This window comes from Anser brachyrhynchus, assembly GCF_964034855.1.
Source record: "Anser brachyrhynchus genome assembly, chromosome: 9".
NCBI lineage: Eukaryota > Metazoa > Chordata > Aves > Anseriformes > Anatidae > Anser > Anser brachyrhynchus.
The window spans coordinates 1,488,297-1,500,959 of NC_137703.1; the positions used below are offsets into that span (position 1 = coordinate 1,488,297).

General features: G+C 48.5%; 1 protein-coding gene across 1 annotated transcript; it reads right to left on the minus strand.

Moving 5' to 3' along the window:
* Positions 1 to 1,763: 1,763 nt before the first annotated feature.
* On the minus strand, positions 1,764 to 12,531 carry SLC33A1 (solute carrier family 33 member 1). The gene is made up of 6 exons (XM_080604739.1): positions 11,720 to 12,531; positions 7,885 to 8,075; positions 7,049 to 7,233; positions 5,991 to 6,108; positions 5,636 to 5,851; positions 1,764 to 3,997 (listed from the first exon to the last, which is right to left on the minus strand). Exons 1-6 carry the CDS (start codon positions 12,459 to 12,461, stop codon positions 3,830 to 3,832), a joined length of 1,620 nt encoding a protein of 539 aa, XP_080460865.1. The 5' UTR covers positions 12,462 to 12,531; the 3' UTR covers positions 1,764 to 3,829.
* Between the last annotated feature and the right edge of the window lie 132 nt (positions 12,532 to 12,663).

A 12,663-nucleotide genomic window follows, 5' to 3' on the forward strand; every position in this document is an offset into this window, starting at 1 on the left:
GAATCAAAACATTTTACCTGATGTTGCAATTAAAACAATTCTTAGGCTACTGGCTGCGAGGTGTCTTGAACAAATAAATATTACCACTATAATTTTCTTCAAGGAAAGTGGTGAAGCTGTTAGGTTTGGTTTATTTACTAAGCATGAATATTTTAAGATTAATAATAAATACAGAAATAGTGCAAAATCTGGGTTTCAGCAAAAACATATGCACACAGCTCTTAATAATTTGGAAGCATGCTGCTGACTTGCTAAAGCGTGTGTATTGGGTAAAATGCTAACTACGCAGCATCGTCTCGTTTGGAGAGGTGCCAGAAGAGTCGGACAAGGCTGCTGCCTGCAAAACCTTGCTCCGTTCCCTGCTGCAGGGAGAGGCTCTGCCTGCCGACGCTGCGCTCTGCAGCTTGGTGACAGAACTCTCCTCTCTTCCCTACTTCACATCAAAAATCACCTGAGCATCACCTCCTTGTAGTTCACGGCGGCGTTTATCAGCGTGTATAACCACATCGAGAACATCTGGAAGACAATAACCAAAACAACTTTACAGGGAAACCGGGAACTGTTGACAATCACTGGCAGGTTTTTCAATGTCCATAACAAAGAGGAAGCGTGCGGTTGGGGTGTTACCGTGAGCCGTAGGTGGCGGTGACGGTATCGCGCTGCCAGCACCAAGGTTCCCAAGGCATCGGGTGGGCGAGCTCCTCGGCGCAGGGCAATCCTCAGCCGCTTCCTCACCGGGACGCAGGCTGGAGGCGGCAGCAGCAGCAGCACAATCCCAGCTCGTGCAGCCTGGAGAACCTTACGCTTTGCCCTGGACCTGCTCACTGTGGGCACTACAAGTACAGAACTGAATTTTGGAGCAAGTAGTTTTTTCTTTGGCAAGTCTCAGGGAACAACAACGAATTAATTTCACAAGAGCAGGGGAGGATGACTTTCCTGCATGGCAAATCCAGCACAACATCACAGCTGTGTCCAACGGCACCGCAAGGGCGAGCTGTTCTCTGCCTCTCCTCATGCTCCGCTGCACCCCTCTCCCCCAGGACCTGGCTCACTTCACAACGATCCTGCTCAGCAATCTAAACCAGGACAAACCCTTTACCTACAAAAAAGCATTTCTGCCATTTGTCTTTTGCTAGGAAGAAGTCACCTCTGAATCCCCGCCAGACCCATTCAGGGAGGTGCAGGGATGAAGACGTGGCTGGGGAGCCACGGGACAGCTCCGACAGGGGCGACCTGGCCAGAGCACCAAGCTGCCCAGGTGCTGACCTGGATCAGGAAGGGAAGCCGGCCACACAGACATGCAGCACACACCCGTCTGGTCTCCAAATGCACTGAGGAGCCCCTGTGTTCACGTAGCACCACAAAGTCCCTGCAGCTAATCAAGAGACTAGAGCAGTGCTTGGTCATTTTCTCCAGTTCCCATTTCAAAAACAGACTCTCAAGCAAGAGATTGAGTTCTTTCTTTTCTTTTTTAATGTTAAAGACTTCTCTCATCAAAAAAAAAAAAGAACAAAAAAAATCTTTAAAATAGGGATAGTAAACCTGAAAGATTACTAGATCCTTTCAGCAATCTGCTGATGAACTGGCACGGTTGTAACATTTGTGACTTGTGTTACAAACCAGCAGCACTGAGAGATTAAAAAAAATACCCTGTCTGTTGGTTCCTTCTCCAGTTCGAAAGAGGAAGAGAATTACTTATGCTGCGTTTCATATAACAATTGGAGTTTAATGTTGCTGTTGAAATCATCTCATGTATCAGTTAAGCAATTCCCAAGGCGTTTTTATTAGAACAGGTTACACTGGCACCTTCAGACATACTGAAACAAAATTGCAAAGTAAAAGCCAACTGTAAAACATTTATGAATTTAATTTCCTATATTCCGCAGTCTAGAAGATCTCCCTCAAAGCCAGACAGGTTGAAAAAACACTCTAGGTATGGACGAGCTGCTATGGAAATAAGTGGCCCGTTGTTACCGTACAGACCCAGACCCAAAGTGCCTCACTGCATACCGAATCCGGTAGCAATGATCTGGCTAGGACTGAAAAACACACCATCTTCTGCCTACAAGCCTCAGATCTATTCTCAGATTCCTCTTGTGCTTATGCAGAGATACAATTGGAAGACTTCGCCTGGGGAGTAAAAACTGTGCTTCTGTTCAGCTTGATTTTTTAATCCTGCTGTCCTTGAAACAGAGTGGGTGTGCTGTTGCTGGACCACAGATCACAGCCGGGGGAAATCAGCTGGGGCCTGCAGCTCTGGGCTTGGCTTCCTACCAGCTGCTCAAGGCTGCCGCTTTGAGGAGGGAAAGAAGAGCCAGAACAGGCGCCAGTACCCAAGGAAACACCCGGTCACTGTCCTCTTCTGGCACCTTCTTACCCAGAAGGTCACACAGATGCTTTGTGCACACCGGATCTCCCCTGCAGTCTGCCCAAAGCTGGCGTAATTTACTTTTTGCTGAAGCATACGGTAACAAAAGACCCACAACCTGTCTCGCCAGGAGCTGGGAACGTGAAGGTCATGGTGCAATACTTCCAGTATTGACAAGGCAAGAGATAGAGAATTAAAAAGAAAATCACATACCTTTCAAAGGTATTTTTGTATATATTTTTAATAATGATGTACGATATACATCCACCGATATACAAGTGCCCCTCCTCTAGGCGTACAGTGTGCTTGCTGTACATCACTAAGGCACTCAGGAAAGAAGTCATTCTTGATAAATGCAACAGGAAATTTCCACTATAAAGAATCAGTAATAAATTTCTATAGCAGCTCTACCACAGGATGTAACTCGTTTGCATTCTGCAACAGCAAGTTGTACACCAACTCACTGGGAATTTGGCAAGTTTGTTGTCACCAAGTCACTTTCAAAGGCACTGCTCTTCTTTTCTTACCCCTGGCTGGGAAGAGAGGCATTTTTTCCTCACACTGATCTTTAATCTGTTCAAATTTTAGTGACAGAGGAACCAGCACTACCACTTCATTCCATCAAAATAACAACTGCCTCCGGAAGGACCGCGTGCCTTCTCCTTTCAAAGCCTGTGTTTTGTGCGCTAGCTGCTACGCTACGCGGTTTACACCTTCAGGACTCAATGCTCAGAGTATTGTGCGTTACTCTTAAGTCCTCCTTTACATCATTTTTTCATCAAGAAAGAATCCTGAATGTAAATCAAAATGCTGTGAAACAGAGGAAATAAATTAAACGTAACTTTGTTTATAAAAATATTCTCTTATAAATCTTTAAAGCTTATAAAAGCCTGAAAATATATTTAAAAGAATCTCTGAAACATTATTTCATCCTTTGAAATGTGGTTACAGTCCAGAAAGTGAGAAGAAACAAAGCCCACGGACATTTTACATTTATCTTCCCACGATGAATTCCGCAGTACGATGTGCTTAACCTACAAGTCAAAATGCCTTTCACATCCTTCCCCAGGTCAGCTGCCCGTGCCAAAGCTGCCTGATCAGAAATCAAGAGCTGGAACTCAGCTAACAGCGCTGCTGTTTAGGTAAACGTGGCACGAGCAGCTTTTCCATAGCTACTACATGGAAAGCTTGGGTGTTGGTTGTATCAGAAGCCACGGCTCTGAAGCTAGAGCATGGGGACACGTAGTACACAGGTGCCATTTTCTTATTACTTTCTCAACTTGTGTTCTCAGACTGGGAAGGCAAGTGGTGTCACATACGCACACACCACTGTCTCAGCCACCCGCTTTTTTCAGCAACTTGGCATTTAAAAATACCTATACTCCTGCTTATTGGTTATGGGATGTGTCTTTGTAATAAAACTAAAATAACCTGCCTAGTCCGTCCAATATTTAAATGGCATCAATTGGTCCTCTTGCACTTCCACGAAGACTGTCCTTCATCCTGCAGCTTTTTCAATTTGGGCCCAAATAGGAACCACCAGGCGAATCCCAGAATGACACAGACGACGGATTCCACGTAGTAACCATCCAAGGTAGTAACGCAGGAACCGCCGGCTTTCGTGCAGAGCTGCAACACAGAAGCAGAGGCATTAAGTATTTTCTGGGAAAAACAGAAAGGCAGGCTTTCTAGAAGTAGGCATTAGGTACAGTTTAATGGCCTTTTAAAGGTCATGTCTAAACATATTTTGTTATTTCTCTTTGTTTCTGATGGAGTTATTAAAAGAGACATTTGAGATTACCATTAGTGTGAAATGTTAAACTGTTATAAAACATTTGGGAGACGGAAAGTACTGGCCCAAGGATCCAACTCTACAAAACAGATGTACGATCCCTGTTCTTAATCCCATGAAGGAAGATTTCTTTTCTGTCCATCCAAATTGCTTCTTTAGAAATGAGAGCCTTGCATCTCACCACACTGAACCTGCAAACAGACAGCACAAAGCCAGCTGCCTGCAGCGTATGTCTGAGGAAGAACAGGCCTGGGATGTGCTTTAATTGCAGAACTGAAAGGCAAACTCAAGCATTTAAGGGGTAGGTATACAGCATGTGATTGGTTTTGTGATTAACTTTCAATACTGCCATAATCCCAAAACAAAGCAATCCTCTGAATCGAGGTTCTGCCAGCATTTGCATTATTCTGAGACATGTCAAAATCAGATTAGGAGTCAGAAGGGAGTGGTCGTGGAACATTTCCAACAGGGAAGACGTGGAAAAAAGATCAGAGGAGTGAGTTGAAGGAGGAAGGACTTAAGTCCAACAGATGCCAAGGCACAGGGAAAATAACTGGTGCTAAGCTGAGACCCGTGCTGAAGCAGCACATGTTAAGAGGAAGCAGTTTCTCCAGTCAAAACTGGAACTCCAGTTCAAACAAGTCCAGTCTGACTTCTAGAAGAGTGTGGTCAGAGGACCTCTGCATCCCGAGGAGTTCCATAAACACAAAGGCATTCAGGAGTGAAATCTCAGTCACGAGTAAGGGAGAACAATGCCACACAACAAAAACCCCCCAAACATTTCCACCCTTCCAAACCTTCGCATTACAACTTCTCACTTGCTCATGCGGAGGTGAATTTGAAACACTGCTTTCCAGGCAGATTTCCGCGCTGTTTGATCTGAGTACAGTAGCACAATATGTTCTCTGTTCTCTTCCACAGGGCTCCCCGGAACCGGGAAGGCTGCCAGTCACACCGCTCAGTTTCAAATGGAAAGCAAAGATCAAAGGCAGCAAAGTAACGTCACGGTAGAAGGAATCAAGGTATCAAGACAGGAAGCCACCAGAAAGACAGGCAGAACAAATAACCACCACAAAACCGAAGGGACCCGGGGACGGACAGCCTGCCAAGAACAGAGCGCCTCGTCACACAGCTCCAAGCTGCGCACACTTTACTCAGGAATGCAGCCACCACCTCCCTGCACTGCAGAGCGCGGCACCAGCCTAGTGCTGCCGCCAGCAGCTTTTCATCCCCACCAGAACAGAAAGGGACAATTACTCCGCAACTGCACATCTTTGGTAAAGATGTCAGCTACGAAGAGTGCGCAGACAAAGGCTGAATTTTATCAGTTAGGAAAAAAAGTTTAATTACTGGGATTTTTTTAAGTGTAAGCTATGCTCCGTGAAGGTTTTCAAAGGTGGAAAGAAAAAAATACTAAGAGAAGCCATTTCATGCAGCCATAACTGAACAGAGACCTTCACAGCCTCCAAACTTACTTCTGCAGCAGCTGGGGTTCCGCAGGCCTGCTCCTGGGCCCCTACGCACTCTTTCACCGTGAGCGGGTCAACGAGCCAGAGCGCAACCGTGGATGGCCAGTTCCCTCCCAGGTTCGACACGGTGTTTAGGAGTGTCATGTAGGTTCCTCCGATCAGCGGATCGCTAACCTTGGCGTTGAACGCCATTATTGCAACGTACATGCTATACAGCGTGACCTGGAGGGGGTGAGAAAACCCACAGGTTAAAGGAATTCTAGGGTAGCTAGGAACAAAAGCAGCTAATGGCATTTACGGTCCTCTAGCTGATGTGAAATACCCTCCTGGTGCCCTTTGCTTCCCACGCGGTGTACGTTACCTGATGTAAAGCATAACTCAACAATACTACGACATAGTAGTAGACAGGAAATCCTCCTTCGTGTTTTACTTTAGGAGTCCACCATACCAAAAAAGCAAATTCTAGTCCAAACAGCAACCTGCAGGAATAAGAGAGAATTTGTAACTCAAGTAATTTTGTCCACGTGTTCCTGTACCCTAATAGAAAGCAACTATCAAACATTTGCATATACAATATATATTAAAATAGCTTTAACTAAATATAAACAATTTCTATCTTGTATAGAATTATGTATTTAGTATTTGACAAGCACTGAAATTGTAAACATTTCATACCTAAACAATTCTTCCTTCCATATCAGCATAACACTGCCAGATCTCCTACACCAGCTTCTTCCCCTGTCCCTCACAGGGAAGTTTTTGTTGTGGAAAGCAACACACAAGAAATTCAGATGGAGAAAAATTTACCTGGCTTTTTTTTTAAATGAAAGCATACATCATTGCCTAAGAGCACATTTAAGTAATGGTACAGACAGAGCACTGATCTACTGAATAATGGCATTAAGTAATTTCCTGGATTCATTGGCTTTACATTCCTACAGAATTCCACGGGCAAACTCCTATATAAACCACTTACAAACGAAACGTCTCACCTGTATCAGCCTAATTCACCTTCTTTTTTCTCACTTATCTCAGCAAAGCATGCATCTAGTACGTGTTCCAAATGATTTGTCGATGCAGTCTGCTGCTCTCACGTTAGGCAGTACATGTATTTCCAGAGACACAGTCCCACATCTACTCAGAACGATTCAGGAAGAAGGAACTACTGACACTGCGTAAGAGCAGGGAAGTACTGCCCTATGCTGCTGTACACGCATCTTAAAACCCCTGCTCATTGTGCTCTTTTACTTGTGTCACCACGTGAATCATCTCCAAGGCACAAGATACAGAGAGTTCAACTTGCTACGGAAATTCTGGCGCGCTCTTTCTTCCGTCTGGAACTTACACAAGAACTCTTATAATTGATCCAAGTACACAAATTACTATGTTTCAACAAAACCATTTTTTGTTTGTTTTTACCTAAAAGGCATAGCTTTGTAGAAGGTGTTCAGCGGCTGGGGGCCTGCTGTGTATTTGCTGATAATCAGAGGCAGTATGATCTGTACAGGAACCATTGGAACTGCCAGCAGAGCTAAATGCTCTTTAGGTACTCCTTCTTCCACCAGTTTGAGTCCCGTTACAGCATCTGCTGCTGAAAATCCAACCTGCAATACAAGTTAAACAAAATAAACTGGGGAAAGCAGCAACAGTATGGCTAGAAATTCAGTTTACTTGGCATTAAGTACACCGAGAAGTGATACAGCACAATTCACTTGTGTTTCTGATTTCCAAACTAGTTCTGAAACGTATTCTACACTTGCACACTATTCTTGTCGTCAGTGCCAGAACTATACCAAGAGCAATTAACACAGCAACAGTATTCATACCCGTACCTTAAAGGCCTGTTGGTATCCATGACTGCCAACAGAACGTTGTGAAAACCTAGTTTGTACAGAGTTACAGATTCCGGGAATGTGATTTAGGTGAAAAGAAACATTTTCTGTGCTTTTAACTGCAGCCTACACAAACTGCCTAACTGTAAGGATGCACATTTAAAAATAAATTAATGTTACATTGCAATCAAACTTTTCTTTGAGCACTTACGTGCTTACACGAGCATTAAACTAACGCTTTCTGTTGTACAAAGCTACTTAGCTCAACCATACAAGGCATTGTGTTTCCAAATTTCAAGTGAAAATTTGGAACTGATGGCAACCACTGGCGAAAGTGAGCAATAAGCTGGACCACGGGGACTCAGCAACCTTTCAGATTCTCGTACCATCAGCACCTGACAATTCATGTACGTGTTTACCTACTTTTGCTGTGAGAATCAGGAGACAGAACGTGAGAACTGCTGGCATCTTGATTATTGAGAAGAGCAGCTTGTATGTATCGGTGATGCCTTTGGTCTCTTCCTTTGTTGGTGTTAATTCTTTGTTTTCCTTTTTCAGGAGGGCAACAAGCGTAGTGGTAATCAAGAAGACAGCTCCCCAGAAAAACAGGAAATCTGGAATACAAAACATATTCTAGCACCCACGACAAGCACTTCATTAACAGTTCACTGAAACGCGCTTGTTCTGCTACCACACAAAGCACAACCTAATAAAAAAAGTTGAACAAAAGCCGTACGCATTGACCCACCTGAAAAGAAGCAACAAAACCAAAGCACAAGCAGACAGCTACACGCAGCAACAGACAGGGCTCCTCCCTGCCCCTCAGTCTATAACCACGTTTGCTCGAGGTTTAGACACAGCAGCAACCTGGGTCACCTCCCTCCAGGTCTGTGGAGCACCAGTGAGCGTGTCGGAGACCAGAAGTCAAAGTGGACTTTCTGAGGAGCTGCACAGAAACCCACTAAAAGCGAATAAAGGAGGAAAAAAGGCACGTTGAACAGTTACAAGACAGGATGGGAAAAAACTCTGGAGGAAGAAGCCATTCGCCCCTCTGCAGGTGACCCATCGCAGCCCGCAGCCATTCCGCGCCCCGACCCTCCGCTCCGCATATCCCCCATCCGGAGGGAACCACGATCGATACCCACACGAGTGCAAAGATGTCCCGACAAAGGTTCCTACACAGTCACTAAGGAAAGCGTCACTCAAACAGATCTGTTTTAAGAGGACGTCCTATTTGCTATCTCCTCAGTGCTTGACATTAAGCAGAGTATCTGCTAAAAGGCAGACTGGAAGGCAGCAGCAGTGAAGCACGCTCACGTTTTATGGCAAGGACTTAGAGAGCTCACTAGCCTAAGACAGCCCTACAAAAGAGGCAAGAAGGAATTCAGTAACGTGCAGGGACTGTGACAAAAGTACCCTTTTATCCTTCTGATCAGAAGCAACCCCAGGAGCCTCAAGATAACGAAGCAAGCAGCAAGGGCTGGTGAAAGGGCAAAGACAGGGCAAAGGTTTAGTCAATCATTAGCTGCTTTGGATTCGCAGCAAGAAAGCACCACAAGCATGGACGAAAACCTGCAAGGCTCCTTTAGCTATTCCCTACCATCCCCAGTTTACAATAAAAGTGGCATTTGAGATTAGTTTCTGCCGCTTCCACATCGCTTATTTTTCCCTTTTCAAGAGTACTCTAAAGGAGAGAAGACCCCATAAACAACGCTGTCAGATTGCTCTCTCCTCTGTTTAAAAAAAGAAGCCCTGAGCGTATCTTCTGAGTAAAAGAGCAGCGTTCAGAGCCACGCTGATCTGCTGCCTACACGAGGCAGTACCGTGACAACAGTGCCGAGTGCCACCGCGGCAGCGGGACACCCGCAGCGTGCGGATGGAATGGAAATAGCTCCGAGCATCATCCCACAAACACTCATCAGGCCAGCCCCGCCAGATGCAATACAGCGCTGGCTGGGGTGGCTGAAAAAGGCCACATACAAGAGTCCAGACTAAAACGACTTTCTTTTCATAGCAGACGTTTTCTAGCACTGCTGGTGCCACCAGTGCTGCCCACCGCCCCATCCCTATTTTGTCTCTGCCCTCCGTGCTACTACCAGGAGAAGAAACGGCTGTGCTGGGGCAATGCAAACTTCAAAGCTCGATCACAAGTAGAGCAGGCTGCAAAAACGTCACGGAGGTGTGGGACAGGACAGTTGCTTCATCACAACAGCTTTAAGTGATAACGCAGCCCCACATCTCCTCCCAGGAAAAAGAGCGCTCCCCTCAGCTGCCTAGTCACGGTTGTTGCACCTTCCTCCTGCAGCCACACCTCACCTCTGTCCCTTCACGTGCCACAGGCATTCACGTGACTCCATGAAAAACTGGAGAGGAACCAAAAGACGCGGCCAGTCAGCTTTTAAAGAAAAAACAACGTCCTTTGAACAGCAAAGTGCAAAGCTCATATACGTGCTAGCACAAACAATAAGCCCACTGAAATGAGTTTTTTTTCCCCTCCAGAACTTCAGCCTGAAGAAGGTTCTAAGACAGCGCTTCTTCTGATGAGCAGCATTACATTTGTGCACGCTGCTTCCCACAGCTAACAGGAACGATGAAGGCTGCTGCTTCCCAGCTACCTGAAGCTGACTCGGCATCACGAAGCTCGGCCTTTTCTTTCCCTTACCAGCAGTCAGTCCGCAACAGAAGTGCTCAGGGAGCTGAACGGGCACAAAGCCACCCGTCGGCACCGCAAAGTTCGCTGTGCCTTTGGCTGCCCGAAGCAGCTCTCCCCGGTGTGAGAAGCAGAGCGCCGCTCGCCGCTGCGGCTGCCTCAGGACAGGCGAGGACACGGGAGCTGTGGCACGCCGTCACGGGGACGAGGGAAAACAAATTTCTTGAAGGAAGGCAGTTTTGTTACCCAAAAAACATATCCTGCAACTGTAGTGTCAGAGTTATTTGCTTTTCTTACTCCACCCAGGTTAAGGCCCCACACAGGTTAAGCAGGCTGTGCAGGTACTTTTTGGTTTTAGCTTTTTTTTAAGGCAGTATTCCTGTAATAGCAAGAAATCCCTTTATAAAAGCAGTACTGAAAAAAAACCACAGCCACCAAAAACCCGGCAAGTGGAGCTAAGCAGACAAACGAAGCCTCTTTAAGCACACGAGTGATTTCCAAGTTGCATCAGCAGCAGAAGACGTCAGCTCGCTGCTGCAGCAGGAGGGGAGAGACACGGCAGCACTGCTGAGCAGCACAACAGGGGAAAGCAAAAGCAAGCAATACGTCAGCGGGGTTACTGTGAGGAGTGCCCCGTGCTTGTCGACACGTGGACAAGACATAAATAAGGTCACCAGCAGCAAGGAGATGGGAAGGTTAGTTAGCAGTTGTAGCGGCTGCACGACACACAGCAGTCTCAGATGCCGATGTCCTCATGGATCAGTACGATCAGTTTGCTACCTACAGGGCAGGAAGCAAAAGCGAGTCTTTTCCCACCATCTCACATCAGTTTTGGCACGCCTCTTCTCTTACCTGGTACGCCCAAAGCGATCAGAGAGGAAGAAACTAAACCCGTGAGAACTTACTCTCAGCACTGGCCTGGTCACTCCGAAACTGCCCCCAGAAACAGTGCTGGCTTGTCAGATCCTCCCCAAGCTGCGCTGCCTAACCTCGGCCTCCCAACACACACACGGACTTCTTACAGATCTTCTGGCAACGCACCTAACACCAACAACACCCAAACTTTCTGAGGAAAAAATTAGAAAACATTCCTAGACCAGCAGCTAGAAAAGGATGGATCACCAGATCCAATTTAAATCACCGAAGAAAAAGATAACCCTTAATTTACTTAATTAAGACCTTCCTTTAGAGGTTGGCAACGTGGCCAAGCCTGAACGCTCATCATTTCTGTTTCTGTAAGCAATACCATTTGGGAAGTGGTTTTTTTTTTAAAGCTTATTTCCTCTTCTCTTTCTCCCAGAAGAAGATATTCTGAAGCAGCCTCCTTAAAGGCAGGCGAAGCATTTGCATTTTTTAGAACAGCAACCTATTCTGCGGTCATTAAACTAGGAAGCGTTTAAAAAACAATCAAGTCTCTCCAAAGCGCTTAGGTCAGCCAAGTCAATGACCAGGCAGATTTCCCTCACGCTTCAGGCCAGAGGAGCCCGGCGCACTTGCAGCAGACCCCACCAGCCTCCTCGCGGTTCGGGAGGCCAGAGCTGCAGGCGGAGGCAGCGAGCACCCCCAGCCCCGCACCACCGCACGTGGGCCGGGGCACCCGGGCGCTACCTGAGAGGGTGACGATGCCCCGGGGCTGGGGCTGGAAGCGCAGGTACTTGTTGCAGAAGGAGGGCGACTCGAGGGCGAGGAAGAGGACGTTGCCCAGGAAGTAGCCGGCCGTCTGGCCCACCGAGTTGCAGGTGGAGGCGTAGCCCACGTTCTCCCGGGACAGCATGGTGAGCGCCCAGCCGTCCACCGCGATGTCCTGCGTGGCCGCCAGGAACTCGAAGAGGAAGAAGGTGGCCGTGAGGGCCACCACGTCGGGGCCGCGGCCCTGCCCGTCGCCCAGCAGCGCGTCCACCCGGCGGGACAGGCCGATCATGAAGAGCCCCAGCACGTACTGGGTCGGCACCAGCCACGACTTGCGGCGCCCGAAGCGCCGCACGTACACGGCGTCCACCAGCGGCGCCCACAGCAGCTTGAGGCTGAAGGGCCAGAAGACGAGGCTGAAGAAGGCCTGCTCGGTGTAGCTGGCGCTGCGGCTCTGCAGGATGAGCGGCACGCTGCCCGCCAGCCCCAGCGGCACGCCCTGCAGCACGTACAGCGCCAGCAGCAGCAGCACGCTGCCCAGCTCCGCGCGGCACCCCCGCGGCGCCGGCACCGCCGCCGGCAGGCCCAGCTCGGGGGACGGGGGCGGCAGCAGCGCCTCGGCCTCGCCGCCCGCCGGGCCGGCCCCGAGGAGCGCCGGCGCCTCCAGGCAGTGCGGGTGGCTGCCGGGGCGGCGCTGCCGGCCGCCCTGCTTGGCCGACATGGCCCGGCCCAGCCCGGCGCGAGCGGAGCGCGGAGCCCCGAGCTGCTGCCGCCGCCGCCGCCTCACCCTCACTGAGGAGACGCCGCGCGCCGGCCCCGCCCCGCCCCTTCCGGCCTCGTGGCTGCGCCTCATTGGCCCGCGGCGGAGCGGCGGCAGCGGCGGCCACGCCCCCTGAGCTTCACCCCGCCCCCTGAGCCCCGCC